Genomic DNA, 27,956 nt, shown 5'->3' with positions numbered 1-27,956 from the left:
AGTAGGCTACCACTGGCTTTTAACAAGAGAAAAAATCAAACATTTTGATTATGTTCATAATTGTTCTCTCCATGTCAGTGTTATGTTAATCAGTACCATAAGGACTACTATAAGAATAAGAAACAAGGCATAGGCCTAACTTGTAGGCTATAGGCCTATTCATATCTTCAATAATGAAATAGCCATGTTTTTCCCCAAATGTCAACATTTTATTCACAAAAGAATCGGTTTGTGCACTGATGAACTGGTTATCCACTACCTTCATCACATTCCCGTCTGCTTTCAACACATAGCCTACTCATTTTTCATCTCATTTCTCAATTCTGTGCTACAAAGAGGTAGTGGATGCTGAAAGCCCATCACGTGGTGCCATCATCTACCATGCTGAACTGAAGACATCAAAAAGCATCTGTGTGGACACTAGCTGTTGTCCAGTGCAAAACAAACACAGTAGCCTATAGCATAGCTAGTGGCATTTGTTCTCTCTCACCTATCACCCCCTCTCACTTGCAACCTCCAATTATAGATAACTTCTCAAGGATGTGGCGATATACAAGGACATGTTTTCTTTCCGTTTTTCCCCCTTACATTTTGGCATTTTAAAATTGTTTTAAAAATGCTGCATCTCCTGCATGCCTGACACTTTATGAACTGAATTGGAAAGCAAGATAACAAAAGTAAAGTTAGGTGCCATGTCAATATTCAGACTATGAAGACTATTTAGAGGTAAGTTTGACATATAGGCTACATATAAACTATCCCAGCTGCATGGATGTCGATAACCCCCCAACATACATTTAAGGACAGTGGCAACCATAATTGCTTTGGGGGCTTTGTAGGATGATATTTCATGGCTGATGAGTTGACCAGTACTCGGATCATGTCAATACAGGCAGAACCAATTCAGAAGAACGGTTTGAAAGTCAGGTGGTGCACATCAATTTCTGTGGAGAAAGAGAATTAAATTGGGGAAAATGTAAAAAGGTAACTGATTGTTAATTGTCTTGTTTGCAAAATCTAAATAATATACTTACAGTTCAAATTAACAAATATAAATATTAAAAAGGACATGAATGTAGCCTATTCGATTATAAAAATAGCCAATGCAAATTGTAAAGCTGCCATGTTGAAGTGACTTTTGTTTTACATTGCAGAATAGAGGTCCTTCAGAACTCTCCAAACTGCAATGCAATAATGCTGACCTCTTCATTCAATATCCAAAAAGAAGGTAAAATAAATAAACTATTGTACTTGAATGTACTATATATATATACTATACTATATAATTTGCAGTAACTTATCAATCAATCAATCAGGGAATGTCTCCTCCACACACTCTATCTAATTGAGATGCACTTACAAATTAAGTAGGCTACAGATTTGCATTGATGAGTAAAGCCTGTGTCAGTTACACACAGCAAGTCAGATTGTCTTTTGCGCTTTTCCCAACACATGCTTATTATTAGCTGGGCAGTGTGGCATGCTTTCAATGCAGTGAGGCCCTGTGTCCCACACTGACCTCTGGTCACGGAAGTGTGGAGATAGTTATCTGTGTTTGCTGTTGCTCTGGTAAATGTGTGTGTCAGATAGTTTTGATGGACATACTGTATGTTGGAAGAGACAGCATTGCAGAAAACAGGAATAGAGAAATTATTATAAGATTAGATTGGACACAGACTTCTCCTTAATGATATGAATATGATGGCACATTCCTTCACTGTTTCTTTGCAATTGGTGTTTTGCTACAACTTTCCTGAAGTGAGAGAAAAGAGTGTTGATGGATTGAAAGTTTGGTAGTTGATCCAAAGTGCACAGAAAATACAGAGCCACACTTTCTTCCAGATGTTGGAATCACAATCTTATAGACACTTTGGCACAGTGTGCCTTTTTTTCAATGTGAATAACTTTGTTCAAGGTCAGTGTTCTCTCTCTTCTTTTGTCTTGGGATTACAGCATTTTAGCCTGTCTATTTATGTGAAGTTCATCAAAAGGTTGAAGCGTTGCTTTGTTCTTTTGCCCCGTGTGAGTAAGTGAAACAGCTGGACGGTTTGCCCTCTCTGTCATAAATGGAACACAGTGGTTTCAATCTACATCTCAAACAGAAAGCAGATTCTAAGCCAAAGGGACGTGCTCTATAAGAATCAATTGTGGGAACAACTCTGGGTCTTATTTCCTTTTGTTGTATGTGCAGCGTGTGCTCTTCGACTTGTTTTACCGCACCTCCTTAAAACATCCTGACCGATTTTGTTGTTTACCTCTCAAAACACTGCAAGGCCTAGTTCAACATTTACTAAAGCTTACGGTTATCTTTGGTAACTGCTGTATCAGCTGTAAACATTAAGAGACCTTGTGGCTACATGGTAAATAGGCCATAAAACAGTATTTATAGGAGCTTGCAGACCATTGTTATTTTTCTTTGTTGTAAGGCATAATAATGTAAAGCATATTGTAGAATGAACTATATAAATGCCTTGTTTCAGTTCATCCATTTCTGTCTGCTTCCCCTACTTTCCCACCAAGACTGCAGTGGAGTCAGTCCAAAGCAAATGTTAAAGTAATCTTTTTATGTTCCTTAAAAGCATTATTCGTTTCCCTAATGGACTTAATTGAATAAAGACAAAGGTTTTCAACAGCGAAATGCAAGTCTGTTCATCAGAGGATTACTTTGAAGTACACTCTTGGGGTTGAACAATGGTATCAAGTCTTGAATACCAAGACAGCGTTTATTTTCCTTTAATCCATTACATCTTTTGTTAATTGAGAAATCAGATAAAGATGACATTTCTTTTATCTCATTTGTTTTCGTTAGAGTCTATTGTCATTTTGGGCTGGATTTTTTTTTTTTTTAAATCAGATTCATAATGCTCCTTAAGACTTTGTTCTTTGCAACATTCCCATGTCCTGGATCTCCAGTCTCAGACGTGATCAGATGTGGCCCCACACAGACAAAAAAATGTTTATTACATCATGTAGTTGTTGAACATGCTGTTGCAATCATACAGATTAGATTTATTCCAGCCATATGAGATATGAAATTCAGCAGTCTTATGGAGGCTTCCACTGTCCCTTTTCTGCATGTGTTAAGTACAGCATATTCACATGAATAATAATACAAAAACAAACTGGACTGTTATTGGTCACTAATCAGTTCATTCAGATTGATGCTCTACATTGAGTCACAATTGTTCTCTTTCTGTGAAAACCTCCATAGGGTTGGACATAAACAAAATGAGATGAATATGAATGGTATGAATTTCAATAATGTCCAGTGAATCACATGACAAAGTCCAGCCAATGGCATTAGTAGTGAAGTGATTTTTACCTCCCCACAAAAAAAAAGACATGAAAGCTTTGCATCAAAGCAAGTCAAAACATGCAGGAACATGTCCCTCCACACACAGTTGACCCCCGTGCTGTACAACAGTTTATGAAGTGATTCTTTGAGAATTAAAAAATAATAATAAAAAAAATAACAACAACAACAACAACAAAACATTCACGTGGTTGAGCATCAGCAAAATTGTGAAGACAGTGAATTTCAGTTTTTCCTCGGCCAAATTCAGCGTGTGTCATATTATCACTCTGATAAAGGTCAAGGTTAAGGCCAAGGTGCATGGAAAATAAAGACCCTATTTAGTTTCCATAGCAGCCATGCATGAGGCACTTTCAGGCCTTCCCACCCCCTGTGGTGACAGAGCTGCAAACGGCAGACTTCCTCAGTTCAATTTTCATTGACTGACTCTCAGCCCGCGACTCCAGCCTTGTGACTGTGGAGACGCCCATGACTGTCTTCCCTCCTGTTTTCATACCTTTTGACATAGGGATTCGTGTGGCTGAGGACCGCGCTGACTGTCCATCCGCCCCGGACTATACGGAGAAGAAAGGGACAGTCAGAGAGAGAGAGAGAGAGAGAGAGAGGGAGAGGGAGAGAGCGGGAGAGAGAGAGAGTGACAGTCATTTTCAGATTTACTCTTGCAACATACTGCCAGTAAACTGCTCATGCAAATGCTTGTCAAGCTGTGTTTGTTTTTAAATCACTTAGGATTTTTTTTCATTCAAGATGGAAAGCCTCATTTTGATAAATATTAGATATTTGAAACATAGTTTATCTCAAAATTAGGCTACTATTAATTTTCAAGATTCACAACATTTTCTTGTATTTGCTAATTGAACAGATTCAAAACGTTTAAAGCCCAAATTATCGATGAGGATTCACCATCTTGGATATTGAGTTAAAGGGCATTTAAGCTCTCAACACCACCGTGCTGGTCAGAGGTTTATCAAAGATTAGCCTACAGGGGTCAGTGTAGTCAGTAAAAGTGGTTTATGTTGGTATTTTCCAATGGGAATTGCCTGTTATGGCTGACATTATTTATGCCATCAAGTATCAGAACATACAGCAATAAGAAAAAATAATGCCAGGCCCTACTTACATGAGAGGGAAGTGTTTTAAAAAGGGATATAGTGGCATATATTGCAGCATATTTCCTGAGTGTGGAGTTAGCAACACAAGTCTTCTTTCAGAGGTGAATGTGACTATGGAGGGATATCCCAGGCCTCTTGCAAGATGTGCATTCTTCACTAAATACAGTTACAATTATTGTATAGTATTATGGTATTGGTCAGTTGCCGCCAGTTACAACCTAAGCTGAAATAGCTTTTCTCCAGGGGAGATACATGTAATTTCATTCCAGTGTTAGTATTGATCATACATTCGGAAAAGTATTCAATGTCTATATACCTGGAAAGAGAGCTATCTAGGGAGCAGACACCATCTGATATCATTTTGAAACATTTCAGAAGCAACTGGAATATAGAAATAGCAAGTCATTCAATTACCCGTCTCCATATAAATACATGTATATTGTCCTACAGGTTCATACGCATTGAGTAATTTTTCATCAGATAATATTACTTTTTCTACAATCACACTATTTTTTGAAGAAAAGGAAAAAGGCGTATAACGCAACAAATGCACAAGACACCCTGAGGTATGGCCTAAAACCACTAATGATTAATCAATGGGGGAATCTACTAACAATTAAGCACAATTTTTGTTCCCTGGATTCCACCACTAGATTATCAACTGCAAGTAACAGACAGACAAAAAGAGAACAAATCTATATATATATATATAAACAGTGTAAACTATTTGAAATATTAAAGGGCAGTTTTGTGTCACTCACCACCGACTGTGTTGGTCTGGCAGGAGCGGAGGTTACGGGGCTGATGGTAATATTTAAGGGCAGTTTTGTGTCACTCACCACCGACTGCGTTGGTCTGGCAGGAGAGGAGGTTACGGGGGTGATGGTAATGCTGCTCGTGACCTTGCTAGCCGTGGCCTTCCCAGATGTGGTGGCGGCGGTGGCGTTTTGACGTGGCGATCTCAGAACGGTGCCCATTGCAGCCTCCTTGCACTCTGCAGCCATGCTGAGGGGCCGAATGGTCATCATGGGACTACTGACACTGCCACCACTGTTGCCACTGCTGCCGCTATCCTGGGGTCTCTTGAACTGTGGCCCCAAGTGAATGTGGATTTTGTTGTCTTCTGTGGTGATGATGTTTGTGTTGGAACTGCACTTTCTGATCGTTGAAGGAGCTGACTGTTTGTCGGCTCCCACCTTGAAAACTGTCCGACCGCCTGTCACATCTCGAGGCTCCTGTGACGCCAACCCCATGGCCTCGGCAATCGGAGAAGTGCTAACTGTGATGATGGACACAGGAGAGAGGGGCTTGTTTGAATCGGTGCTCTTTGCGGCCTCGGGGCCCTTGGCTCTGGAGATGGTGGTGATGGTGACTGGGGACTTGGCTCGTTCTGGTCCACAAGCTCCCTCTCCAGTCTTCATTTTTGGCATGACGGTGGTTGGCTTGGGCACAATGGTGATGCGAGGTTTCTGGAGGCCCAACGTCGGGATGATGGTGGTGCTGGAGAAGAAGTCTTCGGCTCGGGGGCTGGTGATCTCCAGCGTGGCCGTGCTGTTTTGGTGATTGGGCGTGACGCGTATATGCAGAGGCTGCCCAGGCTTTTGGGACATGGTGATTGGCTCAGGTGTGGTCTCGCCATTGACCTGGGGCACAGTCCTCTCTGGGGTCGTCTGGGTGACCGTGATGGGCTCCTTCTTCTTATTCATCCAGGGAATCCAAGATTTCCTCATGTTGAGCTCGGCTGCTGCGGGAGGGTAGCGCTCGAGGACAGTGGGCTTCTTGAGACCCCTCTGCCTCAGGTTACTCATGATGTGGTTCTCCTCCAGCACGGACTTCCTGATGAACACAGCAGGGGTCTCCTCCTCCACCAGCCCTCCTGCAGCCACGTCCGTCTGCACCGCGGTGGAGGTCACCGGGACGTCCACGATTCTCTTGCCGTTCATGCTGGGCCGCGTGACGCGGCTATAGCACTTGGTGACCTCCAGCTCCTTGGTGAGGTTCATCACCTCTTCGCTCATGCTCCTCTTCCTGTCCTCCTCCTCCATCAGCCTCTGCTGGAGGATGGCATAGTCCACCTGCAGCTGGGAGAGCTGGTCCTCTTTGTTCATGAGTTCGTGGATCTTCTCCTTCAAGGCCTGGACGTCTGCTTGCAGGTCCCGGGTCTTAGCCTCCTCCATCTTGCACCGCACCCTCAGCTCAGACTCTTGACTGACCGCTTCTCCCTTCTCTATGGCCTTATTGCGGGCGATTTGGCTTCTCATCTCGTCCAGCTGCTGAGAGAGAGCGTTGGCCTTGTCCTGTTCGGTCCTGAACTTCTTCTCGAGCAGTTCATACTCATCCTCAGTCTTCATCAGATCCCCTTCCACCACCTCAAGTTGTTTCAGGCGTTTTTTTAACCGTTCAATCTCCAAAGTCAACTCTTTGACTTTGTTGTCCTCGTCTGAGATTCTAAGTTTGTCTACACTGTTCATGCTTCTGGAAGATTCTCTGCCGGCCTCCTCAATCCCACTCATTCTTTTCTTCATCTGATTCACTTTAGAGGCAAGATCCTTGCACTTTTCCTCTTCACTCGCAAGCTTAGTCTGCACATCCTCCTTCTCTTTGGTGAGCATGCTCACTTTAAACTCCATCTCTGATTTTAACTTCAGAAGCTTTTTGCTCTCTTCAATCAGCTTTTCTGTGACCTCCATGACTTTGCTTTGTTCAGTCTTAAACATTTTACTTAAATCTTCGCTTTTCTGCTCCTCTTGTTTGATTCTTTCAGACATGTTTTTCCGCTCATCGACAAGTATCACTGTAAATGACTTCAGCTTTGACAGGTCTTCTTTCAAACTCACCTCAGCCTTTTCAAACTTAGACTCTGAGTTCTCAAGTTCTTTCACGCGACTTTTCACCGTCTCCAGCTCACTGGCTAAGTCTTTAGCCAAGTTTTTCTCCCGCTCTAGACTGGTGTGGAGCTGTGCACAGTCTGCTTTGCTCTTGTTAAAAGCCACCTCCAGTCTCTCCAGCTCCACCATCCTCTTCTGCAGCTTCTCCACCTCCAGTCTGAGCTCCTTGCTGTAGCTCTCTTCGTCCTGAAGCTTCTTCTTCAGCTCCTTGCACTGCATCTCCGTCTTGGTGATCTCCTCATCCTTACCTTCCATCTCCAGGACCTTCTTGCGGAGGTTCTCCAGTTCGGCCATGAGGCTCGAGTTGCCACATTCCCCGCGGCTGATTTTCTCCCGCAGCTCCTGGAGGTCAGCCTCGGACTTCTGCAGCGCGGCATTGCTCTCCTCCAGCTCCTCGATGCGGCGCGTCAGGGTGGCCAGCTTCAGGCGTAGCTGCCGGCTCTCCGACTCCTGGCTGTTCAGCTTGGACGTCATCTCCTCATGCTCCTGGGTGACCTTAGTGGTTTTGTGCTCCAGCTCTGCCTCGAGCCTCAGGACCTTCTGCTGGTCCTCCTTGGACTGGCTGCTGACCGTGCCCAGCTGCTGGTCCCTCTCCTGCAGCGTCTTGGTCAGGTCCTGGACCCTGTGGCTTTGTAGGTCAATCTGCTCAATGTGGAGCTGCCTCTCGTCAACGAGCATGAGGGCAAAGGACTTCAGCTTCACCAGCTCCTGCCGGACTTTCTCAAGGCGCTTGATATGTTCCTTTTCTTTTCGAACCTGGTAGGCTTTCTCCTGTTCCAGAAGCTTCTTCAGTCTACCATGAGAAGAGACATATGGGGATGGGGAGGGAGACACACAGAAACAGGGGGAAGGGGAGAGCAGTGGGTGAAATAAAATATTTTGAAGTAATGATCATCATACATCATTGATATTCTAAAATATTCAGAAAACAAACAGAAAACTTCTGTTGTCCTAGAATTCAGCAATACAAAAAAATGCATCCATTTTTTAAAAAATCATGCATAAAGCATTGTGTCAAAACTGAACAGAAGACAATTGTTTTGTTGTTGTGAGAATCGATCAGCATTGATCCTCTTTGAAACATCACAAAACACTAAGACCTTTTAACCTATCATTTGAGATGTCCTCGAGGAACCTTTATGTACAGAAGATTAGATTAACCATTCACTGGCAAAGTGCAGTACATCACAAATACTCAGATTAAGAGCCTTAGTCCATTCGGCCCTGTTGGCAGGCATGAAGCAGGCAAGCAGAATAAATAGAAAAGGCATGATAGAAAAATAGGAACAAAGGAAGAAGGGGGTCAGATTAGCAAAGCCTGGAGCCTTGTGTGATTGCCCCTGACAGGAGTTGCTGCGGCTCTCACGCTTGCACAGAAAAGCACAGGGGATCATGCATAAGCAAGGGACATGGCGCAGTCAACATTACAAAAGTGCCTGGGTAGATGTTTAACCAGCCTAAGCCAGCCGAGTTTCACTGCGAGGCTGGCAGACTAGCTCAACACCCTGTGAATATTCACTGAGCTTGAAAATAAATAAGAAAAAAAGATCAACTCCTCTCACTGTTTAAGAGAAACGACACAAACATAAATAAACAGACATCTGCATAAGAACAAAATGCATTTATAGATTGTAGTTTCAAAATCTTACATTTGATATATGTACATTTTCAGATTTTTAGATACATTTTTAAGGATTTTATATTCTTGCTGAAGCGTATCTGGCCTCTTCATGCCAGAAGTTTCCTATTAATTCCCAATATCTCCTAAACTCTAACTTACCCTTAAGGCTGGGAGCAGTACAGGTAGATCCATGCATGGAATGTTTTGAAGCTGCGAAAGAGGCTAAGAGTTGAAGCAGCGCTCCTGAGGGTTGGATCAGGGACCCCCCTGTCCCAAGGAAATTAGCCATCACATTCCAAACATGTCATCAATGAGCGATGAATGGTGAAAGTTGCGTAAAGCAGCATCTCACCACTCAGCACTAGCCGGTGATGTCATCCCTCCCATAAAAGGCACGGGATCGTGCTGTCCGTGTTTGGACACAGAGAAGGGGAGGGGCTATGGCTGAGGGGAAGGGTTTTCATGTGGCTGTTATCCCCTTTCTGACTTTCTGTGAACTCCTTCTCTTGAGTGTGTGCGTGTGTGTGTGTGTGTGTGTGTGTGTGTGTGTGTGTGTGTTGGGGGGGGGGATGTTGTTTCAGGAAACAGCCAATAGGGTCTATGTCAACTTGAAAACAAAATGACAACATTTCCCCTTCCCCTCTAATCTTGCACAAACTTTCATCTCGCATGACCCAATTGATTTGTACCTCTTGTATCTGAAACCTATGGTGTTCCCATGGAAACAGGGTAACAATGCAAAAGCGAATATTCCCTTCCAAAGGGAAACAATAGCCTACCTTACTCTCTACATATTCCCTCTGCCAGGCAAGATAGACTGTGGTAAAGGTTTTGTTGGAGGTAAACCCATCCTTAACAAATAAATAGCAGTCAAATGATAGTAAAGTACACTACATTACTAGACTGGAAGAGCTCAAAATAACCTAATCCCCATCCTGGGAAGGAAATAGAAAAATGAGACAGAGCTCGTCCTATGCTCATGTCAGGCTGGCCATGAGGAGGGCAAGCTGAGGGTGGGGATTCATGTGTAGGTGAAAAGCCGGGAGACGTCCAGACGGCTCTCTCACGCGTCTCTGTGAATGGCAGTGGTAATGGCATTAGCACCTGCGGAGAAGACGGCGGCCAGGAGAGACCAGTAAAACTCCAAATGCCACACAGATGAGGTCAGCACATGTTTGAGTCACCATCTGCGTCACGAGGCGCAAGATGACCTTCAGGCAATCTGGAGCGCTGGCTGACCACCACCTCCCAGCAAACCCTTCGCAGCTGGACAAAAGAAATGTAACCCTTGGTCGCTATTTTAGGCTTTGTGCTGACAAACCCCCTGTGATAAACTGCAGCAAAATATGGAGGTTTATGATAAGAAGGTGAATGTTTGTCCACTGAACTGGACACAGACTGATGACTACACCATGCACATTGCTACCATGGACTAAAGTTCATAATTAACCCTCAAGGCAACGGACATAATGTGCCTTTGTAACACGGAAGAAAACACACATGTTAGTAAAAAACACCAGATGAAAAAAGGAAGTAAACATTATTCCGTTTACTCTGATTTCAACAGTTCAGATGAGAAAGGAAGAACTTCATTCACCCCAGATTTCCAAATTGAGTTTACTGATACCGTGTGGATATCCAAGGAATTGTTTGCAAAGAAGATATTAACAGCTGAGGCTTTTTTTGACCATAAAATAACGTTTCTAAAATCATTTTGATAACACATAACCTCATAACATGACAAACGGCACTTCTGTCATAGCCTGAGTGGCCTTCTGTATGAGATGACCTATAGCTACTTTCTCGAAATCAAAATGCAAAAGAGCCGCTATGCTATCTTTTTCAACAGACTGCTGTCAGCACATTCCCTCTATATTATATCGGAATTCTGTTCAAACTTTGTTGCAAAAGACACATATTTATTTGTTTATTATTGTGCTTTTCAACCAGTGGGGGGACCCTGAGAGCCAATCTTGTTAAGGGAGCCTTTAACATATAGGTTTGAATAAGTTTGACCTAAAGCTGAGAGCTCTGTCGTAAAGGAAATGCAAGTAGAGAGAGAGAGTGGGAATGAGGTCTCAGTAGCACAGAGCACAACTGTGAAAGCAAACACAGCCTCTCATTGTCATGGTAGCGGTCCTACTGTTCCGAATACTGACAGTCTCGCACAGGTGCTCTCTGGGCCCCTATGACATCACCTGGAGTGAATCCCGAGAATGAGGCCCCTGCCTGGGAATTTGCTTTGACACCGTCTGGGAAGCCCTATCAAGGATACCCAGGTGTGACAAATGAGCAAGGGCAACAGGGTCAAAATTGAAAATAACCAGGAGACAAGCCTTTGGTTCATCCTTCCTTACCAAAGCTAGTGCTGCTATCCATATTATGGAGTTGAAAATACATACAGCACATGCATGATGAGCTCATGGTAAGAAATGATGATCACCTGGCAGCTTCTTGGATTTAGATTTTGTTTTCAGAATTAGATTAACAAAATCCAAGCAAATCCCAAGACCACTTCCAGCACTAAAACACTCAAAGCAGCGTACATCATTCTGTCAAAGCGGCTTATCAGAACCAACTGTCCATGGAGGCATGAGGCCCCTCTGTCCTTTGAGAGTCAGCTTTGCGTGCTACCTTGTCAGCCCTATCCTCAGATCTAGGCCACGCTCTGGCGAAGATGGCATCCTCGCCACCATGCACCGCTGAGGCAGGGCCCGATAGCGATCACCTGCTGTGGGGTCTTATCTGGTGGGCGCGGGTGATGTCATCGCCTGTGCCTTGACTTGCCTGCTTGGGTGAGGAGACCCTGGCCACCCTAGCCATGTTTCCGCCATGAAGCCCTACTGCAGCTTCAAACCCACTCTTTGTTTCCTTCACCTTAAGGAGGCAAGAACCTTTTCTCTTCACTAAGCAGCTTTAAGGCCCTGACTAACAGACTGAGTCCGATTTTTCGGACTAATTATTTGCACGAAATTACAACTGTTAAACACATGTATTAATAAGCACATTAGTAACAGTGAGAACGAAGTTCATTGTGATGAAAAAACGTAATTTTCGTTTAAAAGTAAAGTCTCGTTTGATGCGAAATTTTGCATGTGAAAAATCGGACTCGTGTGTGCACGTGATGGACATTTCTATAGTCAATCATTAACGAGCATGGCAAGGTCCATCATGGAAATGTTTGATTGCTATGAAGAGAGACCCTGTGTCCAGCATGACGGCCCATCCCCCCCAGGAACACACCCATCATGTGATGCCAGTCCATGTTCTCCCACCAGGCTATGTTATGATGGCCCTGTGTGGTATTTTCCATGCAATCCTCTATTCATCCTACTTCAGAGCACAGCTCTTCCACACCCCCTTTCGTGCGGAGCCTTTGTGGGGCCCCTCTCTCTACATGTGCTCCATGTTTCCCCATGATCTCAGCCATTGCTTGGGTATCACACACACACACACACAAAATGTCAGTGCTCTTTGAAGCTCACTTTGCCGCCATTTTTCCCATGTGGCCTTTGTGTGCGGCTGCTTTTGTGTGCGATAGCGACTGCAGCGCTGCTCCGTGGGCACAGAGAGCCACTGTGGCATGACCCGACTGAGATCTGTTGTGCGGGATTGTTATGATGTCCTTCAAACAGACCCCCATCCCAGCAGCCCACCCCTCACTTTTGCCAACGTACACACTCAAACACAGATATATATTATATATAGATTCAAAAAATATTCTAATTTCAGGACTACAGGCTTTGGTAGGATCTCAGGGTTACCATGTCTCCAAATCCACCATAAGACCACCTCCATGCCAACAAACTGTCTGGAAGGTGTGCCAGAATCACAAGCAGAAGTACTTTTAGATTGCCAGACACCACTGGAACTTCAACTAGAACAGGGTGTAGTCAGCTAAAACAAAAACTGAGCTCTTTCTTTCCAAATGCAAACTGTGAATTTGACATAGAAATAAAGATGGCTACTACACACATTAATTATGGTTTAAGATCTGTGACTCTGTGGGGCTGTTTCTCCACCAAATACCCCGGCAGTATTGTTTGCATGCATGGCACCAGTAATACCAGGTGATTTTATATAGAAATCTATCTACCTAGGTATCTCTACCCAAAAGCCAAAACTCGTTTGGATCAACCAACAGGACACAGTCCAGAGTGCATATCAAATCCACTTAATAATGGTTACATGAACACAAAATGGTGCTATTGCGATCCCAGTACCGTGGCATTAGTCCAATTGAAAACCTCTGAAAACCTGAAATATGAAATTTTGAAATTTATGTTTTCTTTTTTCTCAGTTTGCTTTGCAATGGCAGTATGTGCATGTGAAACAGTAATGGGAGTGTTCAGTAGCATTTTCACTCATATTAAATAAAGGTACCAAGAATTCTGGAAAGCGCTGCACATACATACAAAAATACACACACTCACATAATGCTCATACATGCAGATTCCAACACATAAACACCTGTATCCAAACACATACAGCTTACACACACACACACACAAGCTCAACGCAAATCTGCAGTACACACCTCTCCCTCTCCTGCTCCAGGAGGTTGGTGAAGTCGTCGCTCTTGTTGATGAAGTCGGTGTGCTTGCGCTTCTCACTGTCCAGGTCGTTGACCGTCCGTCGGTGGCACTTCTCCGCCAGCAGCAGCTGCTCCAGCATGCGGCGGTACGTGTCCCTCTGCTTGCCCTCTAGCCGGTCCAGCTGCGGGGAAGAGGACGAGGGACACTCACTCTTAACTCACATGGCCGCAGGACACAACACCATCATCACCAGGGTCACCGAGTCCCAAGGACAGCACGACACACTAATTAAATATGCAGCTTCTTCATATTGTATGCTACTTAAGATTTTTTTTTTAAAAAAAAGGCATAACACATTTGCATCATTATGAAAAATCAGACGATTGGTGGAGATTTTGAAGGTTTCCTTAACTATATGAATGCATATGATTTCTGTAAACTCAACACTTTCAAATTTCGTAATGGTATCTTTCAGGGTATAAAAGGCCAAATGAGAGAAGCCTCTGCCTTTGTTGTTCCCTCACCTCAGCCATGGGCATCTCGTAGACGTCGTCTGTGGGGGTCTTGCTGTTGGTCATCAGGGCGTCCCTCTGGAGCGCCTGTAGAGGTTTTATGGGTGCGGCCGAGCCGTAGTGGGCCTCCAGCACCTCCGGCCGCGTCCGCTCGGACTTCATCATCTGGATGATGTCCTCCCTCGCCTTAGAGCAGAGCACATCCAACAGAGTTGTTTCATTTGAATGATGATGACTTATCCAGCAGAGTTGTTTCATTTGAATGATAGTAGGTGCCTCTCATTCGGCTTTTTTACGTACTCCCTCGCTCCTCGGGCCTAAATCCTCACTGATGTACATAAAGAATGATGGGGCGGCAACAATGGGATAGTCTATCCCTTCTTCTATCTTTCTTTATGTAGATCAGTGAGGATCGAGGCCCGAAGAGCGAGGGGAGGATGCATAAACGCTGAATGAGAGGCACCCAATGACTTATCCAGCAGAGGCGGACATCCTAGGTTCAGAAAGTCCTGCCAAGTATTTGATCCAACCATTAAGTAAACCAACTCATCCTCAACTAGCAGCCAGGTAGATCAGGTAATGATATCACCTGTGTTAAGCGCACACAGGTAGAAATAATATAAGGCAGGACTTTCTGGACTCGTGATGTCTGCCTTTGTTATCCATTATACATTACCAGTCAAATATTTGGGGCCACTTAGACATTTCTGTTCCACACCATTATAGACAGAATACCAGCTGAGATCAGTGGCATTGTTTTTAAATCGGGGCAGCAGTTTTCAGATTACATTATGTGCTTAGATAATTGAAAAAGGGTTCTGTAATGTTTTCTCAGTTAGCCTTTTAAAATGATATCAGATTAGTAAACAGAATGTCCCTGTAGGAACATTGCATGAATGGTTGCTGATAATGGGCAATGTAGAGATTGCATTAAAGATCAGCCATTTTTTTTCTACAACAGTCGAGAAACCTTTGCATTTATGTAAGCACATAATGTAATCTGAAAACTGCTGCCCTGATTAAAAAAAAAACAATGCACCTGATCTAAGCTGGTATCCTATAATGGAGTGGAATGGAACTTTGTAAGTTACTCCACACTTTTGACCGGTAGTGTACTTCAACATCAACTTTCATTCAAATGTCAACAGATCAACAATCCTTCTGGAGACCACATTACCATTTAACATAGACTGATGTGTGTGAAGTCACTGAAATACCAGTCAGATATGAAACACGCACTGCTCCAAAATGGGCTACTGAGCAATACAGCTATATTTTGCCACATAGCTAGACATAACTGCTAGTTCTTATTTATTGCAGATTATCTACAGGGTCACTCTGGAGAGTACAGACCTCTGCCAAGGCCAAATGCCATATGTCGGGAATGTTAAGGAGTGAAAAATGATTGGTTGCTGCTCCAAAATTCTATGAACCCCATGCAATATCCCTTTACTAAATGTCTTGACTATTGGTGGTCGGGGGTGTTAGTGGAGTTCTTTTGCATAACTCTGTTGACAAACAAACAGATTGATGAACTGCACTGAAAACAGCACTGAGTCTTTGTATGGTTAAACCTGTAAAGCAGTTGTTATTCCATAAGAGGGAGCTCTACTCACAATGTCCACAGCATTCCTGAAAAGTGTGACGCTGTGGATGATGTTACTATATTAATCATGAATCACATAAGACCTCCTAAATGAGACAGCTGTATTTAGACATATACCGATTCCAGAGCGCTTTACTGATGACAGCACTATAACATATCCTATGAGCACGGGGCCTATTATGTAATTTGTGAATCATTAACATTCTCAACACTAGTCAAAATCAGAGCCCGTGACGTGTTTAGCCTTCAGGCATCTGGTTTAGCCTCAATTCAGGTCCCCCATGAGGTGAGCCAGAGCAGGGAGCGGCTCGACTCACAGGAATAGCTGAGGTATCTGCACGCCATCAGATCAGACCACCTGGCTGTACCAGACAGTGAGCTCTAGGGGGATGATTTGCCTGTTATAGTGGAACTTTGAAGCTGTAGCGCCAGCCTACCAGGGATTTTTAGTTACCAGCAAACAACAACCACGGTTAGAAAACATGGTTTGAGAAAACAACAGGTGTGTCCCTTTTTTAACCTTTGATTAATGAATGTTGATACAGAGTCTGACCTTTAACCTTTTAATTATGGAATGTTGATACACACCACGAGTCTGACCTTTAACCTTTGATTAATGAATGTTGATACACACCACCTCTCACCTGCACCTCGCCCTCCATCACTCCCAGTAGTCGGACCAGGTCCTCCTTAGAGAGGTCGACCAGCGCAACCTTCCTCCTACCAACACCGCTGCTGCCCCTCTCGGCGCCTTTCTGTGGTCGTTTGGCCGTCGCGGGGACGGCTCTGTCCTCTTTGCTCTCGTTCACGTTTCTCTTTGTGGGTTCCGGCGCGTTTCCTTTCCCGCCGTCCTCATCTTTCTGGAAGGCTTTCCGAACCGGCTGTGCGATCTCGAGTTGATGACCCTTGTCGGGGATCTCCATGGCGCTACTCCGTGACCTCATGTTTCACCTCGATTCTGAATGAGAGCACCAGAAACAAAACAAACAAACAAAAAAAGATTAAAAATGGATGGACACTTCCAAGGTGCAGGACTGGTCAAGCACCAGTGTGGTAGGTAATACAGACATCACTGACAAAAGAGTTTCTCCACAGCATAGGAGAGAACATGTTGTTGTTATAGGCCACTGCAATATGAGTCTCCCCCAAGCTTGCCAAGAAGGTCGTGTGTTCAGTTGCACAAGTGAGTCATCAGCTCACTGGTCAAGACTGCATTATAACTTTGTCATTGGCCAACACTGAACAACATTAAATGTGTAACCTGAGAAAACTGAGGATGGCTCGCCATCAACAGTTCAACTCCGGTGGCCAACTCGGCCTTTGTGTAAACACTGGGAGTGTGGATTCGCCCCAATGATTAAGAAATTGTGTTCTCCCCAGTGTGTCCTTAACTGCTGGCAACGTTTACAGCAAAAGGCCAAAGGCAAAGGTCTCACTAAAAGAAGGTAATTATTTTCTCTTCACTCACTCTCATGGTATCCTGTTGTATATTCCCACATTTACAAAACCATGGAATACTAACCATGACACCAACTAGCAAATGCCTCTCACATTACTTTAACAGGGGTCCCTAACATTTTAGTTCTCTAATCCTGCACTAGGAATTGTTGAGGGATGTGGTCAATCACATAAGGTGATAATTCAAGCTTTAAGACCGAGTTGTTCCTGTAGAAGCAACGATCAGGCTAACACAGATGTTTCCTAAGTGCCCAGCTCTAGCCTAGTTGTTGAGGGTAACAAAACAAACCTCAGCCAGCCCTCTCTCTCCTTCCTCCCAAACAACCCAAATATTTATCCTGCATGCGTGAGTCTGTGGCGGGGAAGCTGAGCAAGTCATTAGCTCGGTCATTTCCTTCGAACGCAGCTGTCAGTTAGGTAAAGCTCCGCTCACACAGCGATGCTTCCATCATGTGATCTCTTTTTGCGAGACGCACGCCAGAGTTAATACCGCAGCGAGTGTATAGCAGGCCGGGGCTGTGATTTGCGAGGGGGACTTCCCCCCTGAGAGAGATGTGGTGCGCAGCCAGCCGAGAGGCCACTCCGACAGAGATGAAGTAGGGCTGTTCATAGCCTCAGCCGCGGATTTCAGCTATGACTTCAGGAGGTTTAATCAATAGCAGGGAACTAGCATCTCCGCTGTTCCTCCCTTGTGATAGCATACACACTCAACCTGTCACCTCTGACTCATTCACTGTGTAATACTGGAGCAATTCCCAAATTATGTTTTTTCTTTTTTTTGTCATTTTGTGTTTTTCTAGATCTCGTGAACATATTGGTGCAATGGTGTGTGTTGTGATTAGATATGTGACATAACTCTTCCAGTGACACCTGGGGCCAGACGACTCTCTGGAGATGGAGACCTGAGCAGCAAGTGCATTCAACACCCTCCCCTCCCTCCCTCCCTGCCTCTAAATGGCAAATACAAACAAGATGTTAAACACAGATAATTAGTCATGTCAAAAAGCTTTCAAATTATATGATGCTATTGATTAATGGCGCTCACTGCAAAGTCTTTGTTCCAGATAATTATTCAAAGCTAAAGTAGTGCGCTGTCTGGCCGAAGAGCGGATTCTGCTAATGATAAGACACCGCTCCAACGTCCATCTTAAAGATGCTCAGAGTGAGACATTTACTGCTTAATCAAACTGGTGGCCAAATATAAATATGGCCCCCGTGCGTGAGTGTGTGTGTGTGTGTGTGTGTGTGTGTGTGTGTGTGAGAACGCGCATCCCTGCTGGCTTGCTTTGTCCACTTGTCAGATGGTCATCTTGCAGGGCCAGACATGACTTCAGCACACAGTGATGAGTTTCATGTGGAGACAACCTGTCTCGGCCTCAGTGATGAAATGAAGTCCAGTGAGAGACAAACGAAGCTCGTTTCCCATCTCAACCGTGTCCACAACATATAAAGGTACTAATCACCTTTGTTGTTTTCTGATTGAGCAAGCAAGTCTCCTTTGAGCTCCCCACCTCAGACACTGGATTGGCTTGGAGTGTTTCAAATGTTCGTCATTCACATGAGAACTATATTCCACATGGTCAGCCTATTTTGAATTGTGATTTACTCTATGACTGTGCAATTAAAATCATTCCAAACATTGACAGAAAAGCTATTTCACAATTTTGTATTTTGTATGTCTCAAAAACTCAAAAACAATTTGTCCTAGTGATGAATTTGTCCTGGTGATGAAGTTTAATGTGTGTCTGAATCAGACTCACTTTGAACTGTTTAGGAGAGAGACTTGAGTCTTCTGTGTGTTCTACTGTATAGCTGGTCTCTCTGTAGAGGATGGCGCACCAACACACTCCACAATCCAACACAGGCCTATCATATATTTCCTGCACTCGATCAGAAACTCGGGGCGCCACTTGACTGTCAAGAGCAATAACCGCGCCTTGCCAAGTATGAGCAACGTCGCGCGGCGTTTTAATCAGGGAATGTGAGGCCATTGTTTCCACTGGTCACACTGCACAAAAGAGTCGACTTTCCTTTGCATCACCCACACCTGGGGGAGCGTTCGCTCTTGCCTTCTTTGGCCACTGATCAGAGACCAGCCAGCAGTGGGAAACCTGTGTACACTCTGCCGAGCCCGACGAGAGGTGCATCCCGTCGGCTGACCACAGAGAAGCCCCCCCGGTGAGGCACCTCATGACTCAATGGCGTCATTAAACGTGCACACACACACACACACACACACACACACAGCGTGGTGCTGAGAAAGTGGCAGCGGCAAGGCTCTCACCCCAAGAGCTTAGTTGAGCTGAACCGAGTGGACCCTGTGTGTGTGTGTGTGTGTGTGTGTGTGTGTGTGTGTGTGTGTGTGTGTGTGTGTGTGTTGTGGGTCCTGTCTGGCATGGACGTTTGATAGGATGATTAACGTCCTGTGTGTGTTTGTGCTGATTCATAAAGGTCAGACATAAATCAGAACACAACCAGCCTGCGCTGTGTGTGTGTATGTGTGTGTGTGAGACATTTTATGGTGCTGCTGGGAGTGATGATGAAACATGGAGCCCCACAGCTCATACACACACAAACACACACACACACACAGGGGCCTGGGTCGAGTAACAGCACAGCAGTAACACCAAGTCCCTCTCTGGAAAAGTATGTTGAAGCCACTGAGCCTGAACGAGGCTAGGCCACCGGGCTCTGATGAAACCAGCATGTGACTTCAGCTGGGAAAATCCTGGCCGCCGAAAGGCAGCAGTCAGTTAAGTGCCGATGGTTATTAATAGTTGTTACAGGGAAGCTGCCAACCACTCCTGTGGGCACAGCCATTTGGGTTGTCTTCATTTTGACTGTCAGCTTGATTTGCTCAAAAACCTTGAGCCCTGAGCACTGTTGACACAAAAAGCAATGTCTCGGATACCTCAGATGTAGCAATGGTTATGATGATATTAACAAGACAGTTTCTATAGCTGCGATGTCTAAACACAACCAGCACCACGCAAGTCTTTTTTTTTTTTTTTGATGACCTTAAGTACAAACATCCTTCCTTTCAGTGCAGACGATATTATTAAATGCCAGTGGGCAATATTAAAATCATATGTAACATTTATTTGAGTTTAGTCTGCCAGAGTCTTTTTTTTGTTGTTGTTTCAGTTGTAAGCTCAGCATGTTTCATTTACAGAGGTACAGTACAACTCTTTAACTTTTGCTTCATGTTTCTCTCATGGTGGTCTTTCCTGTATTATTTTCAGATTGCACATTAACATGTGTTATGTTACAACATACCAAATCCCCCACCAACAAATCTCAAAATAACACTATTTTATATAGGTTCAGGCTCAGCCACCCAGTCAGTGTTGACTTATAATCACCTTGAATTTGGAGGATTGCCTCAGAGCTCAACACTCTAAATTGAGCAGGGCATATTTTTAGCCAACAGGATCATCTGTGCTAGAAATTCCATCATCATCATCATCATCGTCATCTGCTTCAATGCCGGAATATATATGACAAATATGACACCTAGACATGGCTTACATTCTGCCCATGGAAATTAGCATTAGGGCAAAGAGGCACTGGACTTCCCCCCTACCAAAACAGACAGACAGACACAGACACACACACACACACGCACACACACACACACACACACACACACACACACACACACACACACACACACACACACACACACACACACACACACACACACACACACACACACACACACACACCACCTCAACAACCTCGCTCATTCCTGGACATTGGACCCATGGGTGGCATGCACAGCTGCTTGTTGGTGAAATTGTAGAGTATTTATAGTGTCTCCCCCTAGTGCTATGGCACAAGAGACACAGAGAGATGGCTATCCGTTTATCAGGCAACAAATGGCAGTTCTCTAGTTGCCCCCCCCACCCCACCCCCCCAACCCCCTATAGATGCCCACCAACACAACACAACACAACACCCAAGCCAGCCCACCTCAGCATAAACAAACCCCGCCGACTGAACGTGGGATTCTTGCTTGCTCTCCTGGTAGTTATTAACACTTCCCAAGACCCCTGCAGCGGACATTGTCGGCGTGCCACGCGCCACCACAGACATTCAAAGACGTCTAAATAAAGCGCCATCACAGTGCGTACTGATGGAGCCACGGCCTCGCTCACACACACGCAAATGACTTTACACACACCGCATTCCCTGTCGGTATGACAGCGGAGCTTAACTGGGAAACAAAGTCTGGTCCGGTGCCAGCAAGAGGCATTGCTGTAATAGTTGATAGGAGGGATATAAACAGACGAAAGGGGGACTGGGTGGCTGCCTTCCTCTGTCATGATCCACCTGCCGTCATCATCGCATGTTGTGTTTGTAGTGAAAGGGAAAGTGCTTCAAGTGAACCTGTCAGGGTTCCTGGTAATCAGCCAATGCAAGCATTTTTATAGGCCTACTGCATGAGGGTAATGACTTGGTCATCCTTGTCTTAAGTCTCAAAGATGATCATCATAGAAATGTGCTTCTTGTCTGCAAGATGTTAAGATGGAAGAGAGAAAGAATGCTGCCAAAACATGTTTTTATGGAGCCCTTTATGTTTAGATTTCATTAAGGAATTTGCAGAATATGTGTTTGAGGAAGTGAATGGAAAGTGGCATCAATGAATGAATGTTTTACTTCTTTTGTGGCCAGAAGCGCAGTGTGCTCTTGTTCTGTAAAGCCAAGTACTGTGAGAACAGGTAGGCAGCCCAAAGTACAGTACACCCCATCCACCGGCTGATGGACCACTCTGAGGACCTTTAGCAAAATAAGCCCACAGAACAGACTTTGACCCAGCCAAGCGAAGACAGGAATGTGACTAAATAAGGCAAAAGAGAGATGAAGACTTTCTGAGGAGTCTTGCATGCAGACACCTCCTCTCAGCAAAGCAGACATTTCAACTCATAGTGAGAAGAAAATTGAAAAAGAATGCAACCACTACTACTCTTAATGCTTGCAGAAATCTGCAAGAGAACATTCCAGAAAAAAAAAAGACATCAGTGGCCCTTTTAATGTCCCGGTGTGACGACAAGAGTAGAACTCCTAGCACAAGGTAACACCTCATCATTAACCTTCCACTTCATCCATCAAGACATTGAATTTGCACTCCGTGGGAATATTGCTATGCAACACACCATGAAAACAAACTCGCTCGCATGGTGTGACAAACGCGCGTCCATCCGAAACGAGTTGTAGCTGCGACTAACTGCCGAAAAGGAGGATGGATTTGTTTGGGTCCTCATTACAGCGTTAATGCCGCGCGTCTCCAGGGCGAGTCTGCGATTCGCTTCGGTGTATTATATTCTGACACCCTGCGAGACTTATGTTTCAGAGTTCAGGACTAGGTCAGAGAGTTGGTGGAGAGTCAGTGCTTTTTCCTCCGGGCATAAATCCACAGCTCTGCGCGTCTGAGGGGGCTCCCTTAGGTTCCAGCCATAAAGCCCAGTCTTCCGCCATTCTGTGTCAGCGCCCGTGGCCGCCAGACGGAATGACCTCTTCGACCTCCGAACCCACAGCGGGATGGGAATACCCGGGCCTGGGAGGTCCTGGAGAGCTGGCCGAGTGAAAACAACTGCAGTGGAGAGAAACGGCCATCTAGAACTTGGCCAGTGCCGTCCAGTGAAAGGACCATGGTGATTTTGTGTGGTGATTTTTTCTGCTTTAGCTGGTGTTTGTTTTGCCTGATTTAGAGTTTCTTCCTGCTGAGAGAGTTGTGTCGTAAAATTTATTTGCTGCAATTATGTTCGGCCCAGATATATTGTTTCCTACAGAGACGTCGACCGTAAGCATGGAGGAAGGGTTCGTGTTTATTGTGTGATGTAATCTCATATGTACCCACTGCATGTTTCCACTCTCAGCTAAATATTGATAAGCAGGGATCCAACATGCCTGTCAGTCTACCATTAGGACATAATGTAGCCTATTCCTATGACACATTAGTACAGTAGGACCAGAATATCTCTACTGAGGTTAGATTACAATCTGTAGTATTCCAGGCAGGAGACACAAATATAGGACTTATTTCTAGCGGTCTACATTAGACTAAGCACTTCCTGCTTCATTGGGCAAGTGCATGATTACCATCTGCTGTTTCCTGGCCGACCATCATTTGACATCATTTAGAACGTTCCAAATGGCGTCTATGAAGTCAGACAACACTAGAACAAAGCCAGATAGGATGCTTACTATCACACAAATGGGGAAAAAGAGGAAATGCCATAAAGATATGGTCTGCACTAGACACACACACACACACACACACACACACACACACACACACACACACACACACACACACACACACACACACACACACACTCACACTCACACTCACACTCACACATACACACACACACACACACACACACACACACACACAAAACACACATACACACACACACATGCACGTAAACATAACATGCACTGTTTCTGGTATGCAGAGTAATGCATGTCTTCATAAACCTTTGTTAAAGACTGACCAACACCTCTATCCATATGTTAATTCACTCAGTGTTCTAATTAAATGAGACAGGTCAGTGCTTGCTGCCGTAGAAGGGTAGCAGTAGGGGTGAAGGACAAGAGCGCAGGATTCCTTTGAATGGTGGAGTAAAAATAGAGGCCGTAAACTTGGCCTTGTCCAAAGCTATATACAACCAGAATCTAGCACAGCACAGGGGAGTTTGTGTTGCTGTCGAACAGCTTTCCTGAATCTCCTCTCTACCATTTGATTACGTTTCATCACAATGTGCCTTTTGGTATTAGACTTCACAGCAAAATGACACGAAAATGTTGGAATGCGAAACATTACTTACAGCCCACTGCAAATATTTGATCTACTTTGGAAACGTCCAGTCAGTGCTCGTAGCAGACCCAAGCGTGGATATTATCTGACCAAAGCACCGGCGATCAGTGGAAGAAGAATGAGATTGATAAGGCATGTTCCATCCCTAAATGCTGCGCTTCAAAAGGGCCAAGACTGGGCTGGCCAGGCCTTAGCAGTGACGTCACAGGCCAGATGTACTGTAGTTCTTGAACAGCCCGGTTTCACATGCCTTTCTGATGGGATGAGGATGAAGTCACTTCCCTCATAAAGTAAGGGTGAGAGAGAGAGAGAGAGAGAGAGAGAGAGAGAGAGAGAATGGGGTGGATTACTGCTGACTGTGTTATTTCTCTATCTATTTCTCCGTCTCTGTCAACATTTTTGGCCAGTTGTATACATACGCCCCGAAAGCACTTTTGAAAATGTGTGGTTATCTTCTCTGCTATCACATGTGTCATAACTTCAGGGAAGTACGTATACCTTAGAGCATTTTCTCACACACATGAATTTCATGTGAACTCACGTCAGAAAAGAAATTCAATGTTCAAGGCATTACAAGAAAAGTGCTATGGAACACATTTCGTGAACTGACTAAAAATGCTCTTAAAACATTACAAATCCTGAGGGATAGCATTGTTGCCATAGCAATACAGCATCCACCATAAAGAAGTAGGCTAAACCATATATATAAAGCAGGCCTACATATATATGTATATATCTATGGGCTAAACAAGAGCATGACAGCGTTCGAATTACCACTCATGTGCAGTATAATATTTTTGGTGATCAGCATTGTTTATTAGAAAGGAATGTAATGTTATAAGCACTTAACATTAGGCAAAGTAATGTTAGGCACTGTTTACATTGAACATACAAACCACACAGGCTACAGAGCACTCATGTGGAGTAGGTTATAAGATCACACCAACTCTTGAGCAAACTCACTATGTTGTTATTCTATTTTGGCCCTCTCATGCCAACTCTAGAGGTGCAAATGATAATACCCATCAGACCCAAGAGCGTAAACAAGTATCCATTACCACAACAAACCACCCTGCGTTTGGACAGCAGCCTCTCCACCCCATGACTCATATGGCTCCTTGGCCACCTAGGTGCAGTCAATAAGCGGCCGATGATATCACCGCTGTTTCTACAGGGGGGCTTCGGTGGTAAAATGTGAATGTCACATTCCACGGGTTAGTCATTGAAAGCTGCACACGCGTCCAGATGAGACAGAGAGAGTCTCTCTCTCCTAAGTGTGACTGGATGACATGGTGTCACTGTGCAGACACCACAAATGATTTGGTGTCCTCTTTAATGTTACAGCAAAGGCTCTCACTGTTTGTATGCAAAGGAGCAAATATTTACTGCACATCATAGCTGCTGGAAAGATCATTATGACTTTATATACACAACCCAGAGTCTTAACACTGCAGTGCTCTTGACGGTAACGTGTGTCTCATCAGTCCACGAGAGAAAATAGCTTAGCAAACACCCCAAACCCATCCTTGTTTTGTTGTCATAGTAACAATGGCCGGACACAAAGCCAGAGGGGCTGCTGTGTGTTCCATGCCGAAGCTGCAGAGCCGAATTAGCCGGCTGATCTCATGCCCCCCAGCGTCTTATCACTCAGCGTTTGGCTGCGAACGTCAACAGTGACAGGGACCCTTACGCCGGGACAAGGATGATTTAAAGCAACACAATCAGACGATTGCTGTGCCGAAATGCAGTGCCAAACATCTCTTTTCTTTATCTGTCGGTGAGCATGAGAAGAAGGAGGGAAATCTGTCTTAGTGTTGATGCTACTGAGCTACCCAGGCAATAGTCTCTAAACTCACTCTGGCTCCTTGGGGGCAGAGGCAATGGAAAACTAAATAGACAAACCTCTGTATAATGACATGGTATATTAGGGCAGATTTACAGAGACTTACTGGGGATAAATGACTTTTTATTGCTCTGTGACAGCTTCACAGTGACAACTCAACAAGTTCGCTCACACTGACCATACAAGATCTAACCCAGATCTTTTCAAGATGTAAGCACAATTTCAGGCACTCAAATGAACTGTCAAATAGATATCTAGTCTTAAATCATCATATATCATTGTAACAACGGCAAACCTTTTTTTTTTTTTAAATCCTCGACAACAATGTAGTTCCAAATCCAGTGTCATAAAAAGAAGTAGGGGAACGGGTAGGAAAAAGCCTATCATGGAACACTTTTTTCTCAGTGAGATGTGGGAAAGCATACCCAATCTGGTTTCACAGCCTAAAACCACAGAAACAAAAAGAAAAAGACAGAGGGGGTTGGGGGTGGGGGTGGGGGACACCTTCTGACAACATCATTGCCTGCTGATGGTATGCCTCCAGAGAAGGAGGTCTGTCAGGGATCCCCTTATGTTCCCCCACAAGTCCTCAGGGACAGAATAATTATGTCTCACGACACAAACAAAAAGTACACATTAACCAGAACTCTCAAGCCTCCCACACTGGCGAAGAAAGAGGGAGTACATAGCGTGGGTTTCAAAGTCTGTTATTAAGGTTTGTCATCCGGATAGTTCCCTGGCAGCACACAAAACAAATTCATTATCATCCTCCGAGAGTGGTTTGAGATCGTATCTCATCTGGCTTTAAATCCTCCAAGAGCCGAAGATGCTGAATTCTGTGAAAAGCCACTTGAAGAATTCGTCTCTGTCCAGAGTGAGACTTAGAAACTTATTTTTTTATGCCTTCCCATTCTAATGTAAACAGTTGAAACGCCAAGCTTAGCTGTTCTGTGTCTACTTTAAATCTTTCTCAAGAGAATCATTTATCTAGCTTAGGACGTCATGTGGTGGCCTCTGTAGCATCGGAGGATTTGCCCCTCCAGCCCCCAAACACACACACACACACACACACACACACACACACACACACACACACACACTCAAACACACACACACACACACACACACACACACACACACACACACACACACACACACACACACACACACACACACACACACACACACACACACACACACACACACACACACACACACACACACACACACACACACACACACACAAATATTGAAGTAAGTAGCTTGATGGTTCCATGGCTTATCGCTGCCTCTAGATCTGTGCAGCTGTTTCAAGTGTTATTATTCCTCGTTTGTCCGCTCCCCTGAGAATGAGCAGAAGCACTCTTTTGGTTAGAGATGTAATCAATTAATGCTCCTTTCTAATGTACCATTTCCTGAGTGCGGGGAACATTTACTGAAAATCAGCCTGGCGGCACATCCCACAGCCCTTCCACAACTCATTGATTCAGATGATGTGCTTCCCACTGAACGATTCATGACTCACTCTCACACTCACTCACAGAGGGACACTCTTTCACTCATACAGACACTCACAGGCACCACAAACACACACACACACACACACACACACACACACACATAATGGTGGATGGTCCTGTTATTCATATGAATAATAGGCAGCAATTTGATACACTGTCAGAGAGGCAGAGTACAGGCTAATTTCATACTGTAATACGTCTGTAAACAAACACTACAGTGATCTCTCAGTGACATACTGTAACCTTCACTGTCACCTATCACTTTCTTACCATGAAATACAGTTCATTATTTCAATATACAGGACAGATCTAGTTATCTATAGTGTGTTTTTATCTCGCTCTCATGTCATAAACCAGAACAGATGGAGAAGAGACTGAAACTGAAGTTCGCTGCCTTACCTGTCTACAGCGGTCCAAGTCCAGCCGACAGCTCACACCTGAGAGGCAGCAGCTGCTGAAAGTCAAAACCCAGCACAAGGACCGAGAGAACCCTCCTCAGAACCCTTCACTTCCAAGCCTCTGTGTCCAAAACAAACACTTTTTTTATTTTTACAAAGACACCCACTCCTCTTCCTCTATACTCTCCTCTGCTCTCCTTTTGGCTCTTCAAGTTCTCTGTTCGGTATAGAGCTGCGGCGCTCGGGGAGATAAACGTTACGACTGGAGAGATCCTGCTTTTGTCTTCTCACAAAGTTTTGAGCCAGCAGGGAGACTCGCACCGACTG

At 44.5% G+C, this 27,956-nt stretch overlaps 1 protein-coding gene across 6 annotated transcripts; it reads right to left on the bottom strand.

The window, feature by feature from the left end:
• Positions 1-193: 193 nt before the first annotated feature.
• On the bottom strand, positions 194-27,956 carry filip1b (filamin A interacting protein 1b). Of its 6 annotated transcripts, none has more exons than XM_062551307.1 (8): positions 27,631-27,956; positions 16,232-16,545; positions 13,994-14,167; positions 13,472-13,650; positions 5,187-8,106; positions 4,742-4,806; positions 3,810-3,867; positions 194-944 (listed from the first exon to the last, which is right to left on the bottom strand). In XM_062551307.1, exons 2-8 carry the CDS (start codon positions 16,529-16,531, stop codon positions 924-926), a joined length of 3,717 nt encoding a protein of 1,238 aa, XP_062407291.1. In that variant the 5' UTR covers positions 16,532-16,545; positions 27,631-27,956; the 3' UTR covers positions 194-923. The 6 variants fall into 6 exon arrangements, with proteins under 6 accessions (XP_062407291.1, XP_062407294.1, XP_062407293.1 ...); XM_062551310.1 differs by having other exon boundaries at positions 5,265-8,106; XM_062551309.1 differs by lacking the exon at positions 4,742-4,806.

The sequence above is a fragment of the Sardina pilchardus genome, chromosome 12 (genome assembly GCF_963854185.1).
Source record: "Sardina pilchardus chromosome 12, fSarPil1.1, whole genome shotgun sequence".
Taxonomy (NCBI): Eukaryota; Metazoa; Chordata; class Actinopteri; order Clupeiformes; family Clupeidae; genus Sardina; species Sardina pilchardus.
The sequence above is the reverse complement of the archived record's forward strand: the minus strand, read 5'-3'. Positions and strand labels throughout refer to the sequence as shown.